Source organism: Oratosquilla oratoria, chromosome 6, assembly GCF_046742065.1.
Source record: "Oratosquilla oratoria isolate Oo_2021 chromosome 6, ASM4674206v1, whole genome shotgun sequence".
Classification (NCBI taxonomy): domain Eukaryota; kingdom Metazoa; phylum Arthropoda; class Malacostraca; order Stomatopoda; family Squillidae; genus Oratosquilla; species Oratosquilla oratoria.
The window spans coordinates 73,851,823-73,861,816 of NC_134782.1; the positions used below are offsets into that span (position 1 = coordinate 73,851,823).

The 9,994-nt window shown below is 36.2% G+C and overlaps 1 protein-coding gene across 1 annotated transcript; it reads right to left on the bottom strand.

Moving 5' to 3' along the window:
* Positions 1-6,156: 6,156 nt before the first annotated feature.
* Positions 6,157-7,993, bottom strand: LOC143026625 (arrestin homolog). Its single transcript, XM_076187341.1, has 3 exons — positions 7,738-7,993; positions 7,268-7,623; positions 6,157-7,160 (listed from the first exon to the last, which is right to left on the bottom strand). Exons 1-3 carry the CDS (start codon positions 7,976-7,978, stop codon positions 6,426-6,428), a joined length of 1,332 nt encoding a protein of 443 aa, XP_076043456.1. The 5' UTR covers positions 7,979-7,993; the 3' UTR covers positions 6,157-6,425.
* Between the last annotated feature and the right edge of the window lie 2,001 nt (positions 7,994-9,994).

Consider the following 9,994-nt stretch of genomic DNA (forward strand, 5'->3'; position numbering starts at 1 on the left):
AGAGTATAGTAAGAGATTTAGCAGAAAAAATATATAATTATGTTAGGAATGGAAGAAAAACAGAATCCAAATAGGACTACAAGAGTAAAAGAGGAGAAAAAAAGGGAACAAGGTACTAAAAATATTTCAAGAAGATAAACAGGAAATATGGAAAGAAATTGAAGAAATACATAGACTTGGGAAATACAGTATAGACAAGACCAGACCATTTAAGGTTAAATTCAGGTCACAAATGACAGCAGAGAATGTCTTATCAAAAACAGGAAAGCTAGCAGAAAGTGATCAGTACAAACAGGTATGGATAAAAAGAGAGATGAATAAAGAGGGATGAGTGGAAGAGAAAACAAAAAGAATCAAAGCTAGAAAAAAAAACGAGAACAGACGTGCAGCGACGACGTGGTCACCAAGTAAAAAAAAAAAAACGTAAAACAAAACTTGAAAGAATACAAAGACCAATTACGAAATTGGCACCAACGCTCTCTGAACTATCATATGAGGAATGACTGACAAAACTTGAGCTACAGACATTAGAGCAAAGAAGAGAGAGAGGAGACTTGATAACTATTCATAGAATCTTGAAAGGCATAGAAACTATTGATAGAGAGGATCTAATAAAATGGAATAGTAGAGATACAAGAGGACATGGAAAGAAAATCAAGAAAGACAATTATAGAAAAGACCTGAAAAAGAACAGCTTTCCCCACAGGATAATAGACGTTTGGAACAGGTTAGATGAGAATGTGGTGTGTGTAAAAACGATACACGAATTTAAAAACAGTCTAGATAAAACGAGATATTAAGACGGGACACCACAAGCATAGCTCCCCTTCCCGTAAAATACAACTAGGTAAATACACACACACACACACACACACACATACACACACACACACGCGCGCGCGCGCGCGCACACTCAATGACACAGTTGTAGCAATCGCGGTCGCCACTGCGGCGGTCCGAGTTCGAATTCCGACCAGGGCTGAAATAATTTCAGTGTCGCTGTGCTGCGAGTCGTTACTCCAACTCTCGTGGGCGGGGAGTTGTGGGGGTGTGCGTGTAAGGTCACAGCATTACCCATAGATCGGTCATATATGAACTCTGAACTCTCTTCCGGGAGGGTAATATCTGTTGATCATGAGTACAACATGTGATCTAAGACCATGGTGAATCACACACACACACAAGCGCGAGCATGCAAACTATAGTGGTCAATCAGGCAGTCGTAAATGAAGAAATAGTATAAGTATTTAGGTTGTGTAAGTATGTACAAGGAGGTGCAAGACCAATGGAAATATAATTCAAATCACAAAGCACGATGAATAAACCAATGTATAGATCTTTGAAACTAGCATGTGTTGACAAATTCCTGAATATCTGGGTGAAAAGTGATGCAGCAGAGAAAGAAAGCAAGAAAAAAATGGTTGAAGCTTTGGGGAAAATGAGATAAGGAACAAACAGGAGAGGACAGACATTTATTTGAGAATGTTATAACAGAAAAGGTGGAAGTGGTTCCTGATTTTTTTTAACTATAGTACACGGGAGACAGATAACAAAGTGACACTTTTCCTGTTAATCTGGTTGGTGCCAAGCAATTTTATTAATTTCTGTCTCACCCAAGGCATCCACTCGGTAATTAAGTGGTCACAGCCCATCACACTTAACCCTTTCTTACTCGCACTTGTTTATTTTATTAATTTCCGTGGCATCCCTCGGTTGCGAAGGGGTTAATATCGTAATTCAAATTGAATCACAGCGCTGAAACAATTGGTTGTTTTAAGAGATGGTTTGACAACTTTTCTATGGGGATGCCAGGTGGTAATGTGGCCTTGTAGTCTTTTGCACTCTCCTCCATTCTTATGTTCTTATGTATTATGGAATTCAATGGCGTGGGTCAAGAAGGATTTCAATTAAAGTTTTGTTAATGCACTCCCCTTCTTAGTGGTGTTCGATATTTTCTCATAGCCTTATTTTCTCCAAAATAAGGTTTTCTCCAAAAGCTTTTGATACCGTCCCCCACGAAAGACTACTTACTAAATTAGTCTCACACGGAATAAGTGGTAACCTATTAAGTTGGACTAGTAATTGGTTGAATGATCGAAAATAGAGAGTTGTTTTAAATGGAAAAACTTCTGGATGGAAAAATGTTACATGTTACGAGTGGAGTTCCTCAGGGTTTCGTTTTTGGGCCACTTCTATTCATAGTATATATAAATTATATAGACCACGGACCTACTGTTTCCAAATTTGCTGATGATACAAAACAGTGCGGAATAGCAAATGATCAAAACCAATTAGATATTCAAGATAGCAATTTTCAATATATTCAATTATAGCAATAATCTGAAAAGTGGCTAATGAAATTCAACACAAGTAAATGCAAGGTAATGCACATAGGTAAAAATAACAGTAAGTACGATTACATGTTATTTGGAAATTCGTTAACAAAAATGGATACTGAAAAGGATCTCGGCGTAATTATCAGTACCGATTTCAAATCATCCAACCAGTGCATTTCAGTCTCTGAGAAAGCAAATAAGATTCTAGGACTGTTTGCGCGATCTTTTGACTTCAAAATCCATCACTCATTAACAAGCTATGTAAATCGTTAGTTCGTCCTCATTTGGAATATACTGTTTCCGTATGGTCACCGAATCTCATTAAAAACATTGACAGATTGGAAAAACTGATTCCAAATATCAAAAATAAATCATACGAAAATCGACTAAAACATATGAATCTGTTTTCCTTAAAAAAGCGTAGACTCCAAGGTGACTTGATACAGGTCTTTAAATTTCTAAAGGGAATTGACATAAAAAGTGACAAAATTCTCACACCCAATGAGAATCAGACAAGAAACAATGGTCTCAAACTGTCTGGAAATATATTTAATTTGGAACTGAGTAGAAACAACTTCGCCAATCGTGTAGTTAATGAATGGAATAAACTTCTTGCAGAGGCAGTGCAATGTAGCTCGGTTCGAAGCTTTAAGAATAATTTAGATAAACACCTAAGCAAGATACTGTAATGACTATCATTTATCTTATATTATTTGTTTATTTGTTTTCTTATCATTTGTCTGTATATTATTATTTGTTTGATTCTCATTTATTATTAGTTATATGTCAATTTATTATTATTTACTATTTACCTGTTTGTTTATTATTTAACTATACCTATGCATTTATTTATGTATTTCATTTATCATTTAAATTAATATAGTTTTCATTTATTCATTTATCTATTTATTTATTTATCATTATTACGATTTCTTTCGCATCCGACCTAGATATGGACCAAAAGGTCTCCTGTCGGCATGCTCCGCCTTTGCAATCCTTTGTAACCTACGGTAGGTTAGTTATGCCGGCCACCAGTTTTCTAGTTTCTCATTTTCTTTTTTAATTGTGTTTAAAGACTTGTAACATCATTCTAGTACAGGGGTTCCCAAACTTTTCAGCTCATCGACCCCCTAGTAAATCTTAAGATTTTCTATAGACCCCCAAACTATTAATTCACGAATTATGTCAGTTTATTATTATTATTGTTGTTGTTATTGTTACTAATGTTAGTAATATTATTATCATCATTGTAGTTGTTATCATTATCATTATTATCATTATTATTATTATTATTATTATTATTATTATTATTATTATTATTATTATTATTATTATTATTATTATTATTATTATTATTATTATTATTATTATTATTATTATTATTATTATTATTATTATTATTATTATTATTATTATTATTATTATTATTATTATTATTATTATTATTATTATTATTATTATTATTATTATTATTATTATTATTATTATTATTATTATTATTATTATTATTATTATTATTATTATTATTATTATTATTATTATTATTATTATTATTATTATTATTATTGTTGTTGTTGATATTATTATTATTATTATTATTATTATTATTATTATTATTATTATTATTATTATTATTATTATTATTATTATTATTATTATTATTATTATTATTATTTTTATTATTATCATCATCATCATCATCATCATCATCATCATCATCATCATCATCATCATCATCATCATCATTATTATTATTATCATTCATCATCATCATTATTATTATTATTATTATTATTATTATTATTATTATTATTATTATTATTATTATTATTATTATTATTACTATTATTATTATTATTATCATTATTATTATTATTATAATTTTAGTTATCAATAGTGTTATTATCATCATTTTGATCCGTTATAAAAGGGCTAAATGGCAATATTTATCAAGGCGACGGCGTTCCAATAATGAGACAGACACTTTCACATATACATAAATAATCATAATTTACCAATAGCTTTAAGAGTGATATTATATATTCTTTATTATATTACTATAAGTAATATTCAAGCCAATAATATTACACAAGCTCGTCATCTTGATGTTCATTCACGATGTGGTTGTCTTTAAATTTAGATATTGGTTGGTTGATTATTCTCACTCTTTCAGTACGGGAAGAGAACAGGATCATTTCATGCTAACCATTTAATTTTAAAGACCCCATAGTAATTTACTGACCCTCTCGACCCCCTGGCAATCTACTGACCCCCTTTTGACCCCTTGAATGGTTTCATCTCACCCTGGGGGTCGATATCGACCCCCTAGCAATCTACTGACCCCCTTTCGACCCCTTGGCTATTTGTCGACCCCTTGGATGGTCTCATCGACCCCTGGGGGTCGATATCGACCACTTTGAGAACCCCTGATCTAGTACAACTCCAGTCGTGCCGGGCTTTTTTTTTTTTTTTTTTTTTTTCTTAATATTTCTTTATCCTTAACTTACCAGGGACTGTGTAAGCTTTGATTACGGTTTGTTGTCTGAATCAGTATAAGATGACTTCAAGATGATTAATTTGGGAATGTAGCATATTTCTCAACACCTATTGAGAAATAGTCAAATGTCTGTGAAATGTAGAAAAGGAGTACTGGAAACACGTGTGTGGTCGGTGATGTTGTATGATTGCAAGGAATGAACGATTAGTAAAAACATGGAAAGGAAACCGGAGACAGCAGTTATGGTTCTGGAGGAGGGTTAAGTGTGGCATAGACCAATGGCAGGGTACTGGAAAGGTGGGGTACGTGAAGGGAGCTGATAAGAATAAGAAGTTATTATTGTTTTTAGATGTAATAAGAATACATCTAAATGCTCAGGCTATATATTACTCTTTCATTTAACCATTTACCCTGGCATACCATGGTGATTATGTGTCTATTTATTAATGGCTTTACTCCAGTTCTGGGCAAACGGATTTGGACCACTATCTCAATTAAAGGGAAGGAAGAAGTTGCAAAGACTATCTGTAGATCCCTGCCAACCACTTGACTTTAACTATAAAGTGTACTTGCTAAATGGTGAACGCCACAAACCATCTGTCTACTGGCTTCCTTTATTTCATAGCGTTTACATTGCATGTGACATTTCTTATTTTAATGTTTACTTTCTTTACTCAGTTACTCATTATTATTATTATTATCATCATCATCATTATTATTATTATTATTATTATTATTATTATTATTATTATTATTATTATTATTATTATTATTATTATTATTATTATTATTATTATTATTATTATTATTATTATTATTATTATTATTATTATTATTATTATTATTATTATTATTATCATTATCATTATTATTATTATACTATAAATAATATACCATTATGAAGGAAGACAAGAATTGTGGTCCAAATATTTCCCAACTAATTTTAAAATATTGTAGTTGGGTGAACACCGTCTATATGTATGCGTAGTTATCTCATTTGATCAGATTATAAAATCGCAATAATGAGAGAATAAATATAAAGTTGCATTAGCTTAGTATTAAAAAAGTGCCATCTTTTAACTTCATATCTAATTCGAGTATTTGTGGAGTTCACACAACAGTCAAGCAAATCTTGAGAAAATAAAATTTAAGATGAAATCAGATGATAAGTAGATTTTCTAGAACTACAAAGGACGAGGAAGAAGAACATAGCATTCAAGGAAATTTTGACTCAAATATACAGCAGTACAGTATCTACATTCAATCGTTGCATCTTGTTTGTGAGTGACATGAGTGAGGGTCTTGGAGAAGAAAATGTTGTACTTGATTTTGATTTGATTTATTTATAAAAGAAATATAATTAACTCAAATGGGTAAAAGAAAAGTGAATAAAATCCAATCTAGAAATAAATAAAGTAAACAAAAGAAAAACGTAACAAATCAGAAAACAAGCCAATCAGAACTAAAGAAAATTATCGGGGAAAGAGGCATGTGCTCTACAATCTTGATTCACAATCTTGCTAAACAAATGTCCCTTCCTCGTCAAAAAATGTTTGTCGTTGTAGACATTGCAACCTACAGGTTACATTGCCTTAGACGCCTTCGTTGACGGACTGGCCACGGCGGAGGCGGGCGAAGTCTTCAAAAACGACCTCCTCGTTGGCCTTGCCTTCTTCCTGGGCAACGGGGTGCACCAGCTTGAAGGGAAGGTCGGCAGCAAGTTCGCCAGCAATGGCGCCACAGTTCAGCTTCACACGGAGAGAATAAGAAACGACGATTCCCAGGGCGTCATTGGCGTTCTTGCCGGGGGCGACCATGGTGGAGGAAGCCAGGTTGGAGTCCTGATCCTTGACCTTACCGTCGAGAGCGATGCCGAACTTGCCCTTGTTGGTGGAGGCAAGAGGTGTCATGGTGAAAGTCTTGTTCAGGTTGCTTCCAGGGGTGATGGGGCAACCCTCGCGAGATTCCAGGCATGCAACCACACGGCTGAACTGCTGGTTGTTCATGGTGCACTCGACGTGCTGAACAACCTGGCACCTCAGGCCCTTAACGGTCTTCTTGGATGCGTTGTTGATGGAGAGAGTGGCGTCGATCTGCTGGCCATGGTAGTAGACATCCTTAGCCAGAGACACTTCCAGGTTGAGCTTTCCTGGGGACAGGGTGAAGCTCTTGCTGACAAGGGTCTGGGGCTGGCGCTTGGTCGACTCGAGGGAAGCGAACTGCACCTTGCGGACGGCGAAGGCGACAGAGTTGCGCTTGTGGGGGCGCTCCTCCTTCTTGTCGGCAACGTAGAGGCGGAGGTCGTAGATCACACCAAGGGGCTGGCTCTGTCGAAGGCGAATATCAAAGTTTTATACCAAATGATTGTATGAAAAATAAGATAAATGACCAATGTCTTGTACTGAAAAATCGATTGACTGAAAATACAACTTACAGATTCTTCATTGCCGGGCTCAAGGATGACGGAGTTGGGGGCGTTCTTGGGGAGGGAGATGGAGAAGGGGATGGCGTTACCACCAAGCTTCTTGATGAGGCGGTCTTGGGCATCAGTCGGCGTGGAGACATCTGTGCTGGGGTAAACCTGTTGGTTCACCAGCTCCATCTCCTTGCTGAAGTGAAGGCCCATGACCTCGTCCTCCTCGCGGCCATAGCGGTAGGTGACGGTGACCTGGGCGAAGACATTACGTCCTCGGAGGTAGGCATCGTCGACCACCACCACACCGTCCACAGGGGCGATGTGGTTAAGGTGGTCGACGAAGTCTCGTCGGCTTAGATAGCAGGTGACTTTACCTGAAAGGACGAGAGAAATGTAGTTGAAGATGAATTTTTACGATGCACAATGTATAAGATATATGTATTTTTAAAAGCAAGAGTTGTATAGAGGATCCATGAAAGTCCACGCACCATTCGGGGCAGTCTTTTTGAAGACTTTGACGGCGTTGACCATGAGAGTGAGTTGTGTTGCTCGAAGAGCGCGAAATACGATCGATCTCCGTGTGAAGCTGAGTGAAGCCGTCGAGGTTGTACTGGCTTTTATACTCAGCACGACCGCCGTTAATCTTGTTTGTGTCGTCCTCAACCTAACTATAGAAATGCATCGCTCAAACCCTTGCCTTTCGAAAGAAGGGGATTTATGTCTATTCATTCTGAAAGAATACTAAATATAACATTTCCCATAAGATGTTAAATGTGGAACAATGAAATGTTGAATTAAAAAAGTTAAAGATTACAATCATTTAGACTAGATGCTAATACTGCTAAATATAATGAAAATGAAATAAAATTGCGTATCACAATTAGCTGGTAATTTTTGGCAAACATAGAAACATCATGAGAGGCTCTCCACCTATATGTCTGAAACGCAAAAGTTACAACTAATGTATTATGCCAGTTATTATCTAAGAATGTGAAACTTGGAAATCTATGAGGGCGATGGATACAAAACTAGAGTACACAGAGGAGAATGGAAAGATCAATGCTAGGACTAACACTGAAAGACAAGAAGAAAACAAATTAAGTGAGAGAGCAGACTGGAGTGAAATGTAGTTTGGAGGCGGTAAAAAAGAAAAGGATTTGACTAAGGAAGTCAGCGCGAAAGTCTGATGAGCGATGGAGCATATGTTTTAATAATTAGACACCGCGAGAAAGGAGATACTATGGTGGCTGTCCAATTACTTCCAGTTCCATAGAATTAGAGGTGAATAGACTTTTACCATTCCTAGACGTCATGACAGCACGGGAAAGAGACAACCCCAGGACCAGTGTTTGCAGGAAACACAAACACAGACCTACTATTAGACTTCGACAATAATCACCCAGACTGCTGAAAAAAAAAAAAAAAAAAAAAAAAAAAAAAAAAAAAACAGGATAATACAAAAAAAAAAACAAAACTAAAAAAAAAAAAAAAAAAAAAAAAAAAAAAAAAAAAGCGGAGAATACAGAAAAAATACCCAAGCTAATATCTCTAAAACTACTACTCACACTTGTCCCCTTTTCCCTTGTAAAATGGAACTATACAGAACTATAGAGAACATAAAAGACATATGTGTTGGCTGTATGCTGATAAAGAAATAAAGTGTTGGCATATGTTGAACTGGAGGTTGGCAATGTTGGACGGAGATGTGTCTATTGTTCGGTCAGGTGTTTGGGTGTGGTCCGAAGCGCCTGGCTCCTCTGGCCACTGTCAGGTCCGATGACAATGGAGGGTCCCTTGGGAGTCAGATCCGAGCACAATGGAGGGTCCCTTGAGAGTTCTTTGAAGACGTCGGAGTTCTCTCTCACTCCACATGCGTGCGTGCAAGCGTGTACACGCTAGACATCTAAATGATTGACTCTTGCCTTCAATCATCTTGCAACAGATGCTCGGCTGAGCTACCACCGACTGACCACAGTGAAGTTAATGTTCAGGGAAGATAAAAAGTAATACCCTTTGCAGAATTTTGGTATGAAGATATATACACATAATATTGGAACAATGGTGGTATCGGGAAATACTCATGATAAAAATGAAATTTGCCTAATTGTATTAGCATGTGGAAGTAGATATTATTCTCGTTCACCTAGGCAAAATATACTCATATGAAGTTGTCGCTCGATTTCGAAGACTGTAGTGGGGAAGGGTGATAGGAGATTTTGATGGAAAGGATTGGGGCTGGTCCTCTATTGCAGGGGTAGTGTGAGATTGTGAAGGGACAGCCTCTATGTCGAGGCCACGGGAGACTCTTTTGATATGTACTGAGTGCTTTGACTTTGTTCTTTCACTCATGCCCAATGATACGATAGGTTCCAGAGAATTTAGGGGAGCGCTTCGAGGTGGGGGTGTGGTTGAGGGTGTAAACAATGTTTTCAATTTCAAAAGTAGAAGCTCTGGCTGATTTGTTATGCAGATGGACAATTTCGTCCTTAGTTAGATGAATAGTATTATGGATTCTTTTGAAAATTTTATTGATTTTTGTTCCTTTGACCTTCACGTAATCATTGAAATTGTAAATGAGAGGTAAATCTGAAAGAAGGTCATATGGGTGCCTTTTGTTCGAACCAAAGAGGACAAATTGAGGTGATTCCGATATTGACCTGTTAATGGAACTATTATGCAAGCTTGAATCTTGGGTACATGTTCATCCCAAGAAGAGTGAAGATCAGAAGCAAGGTGTCGAAGAAC

Excerpts from the sequence above, each read along its gene's own strand:
- LOC143026625 (XM_076187341.1), bottom strand. The coding sequence starts at position 7,978 with ATGAATAGACATAAATCCCCTTCTTTCGAAAGGCAAGGGTTTGAGCGA. Across the intron at positions 7,624-7,737 it reads CAAAAAGACTGCCCCGAATG|GTAAAGTCACCTGCTATCTA; the intron begins GTGCGTGGACTT and ends TCGTCCTTTCAG. Across the intron at positions 7,161-7,267 it reads AGCCCGGCAATGAAGAATCT|AGCCAGCCCCTTGGTGTGAT; the intron begins GTAAGTTGTATT and ends CGCCTTCGACAG.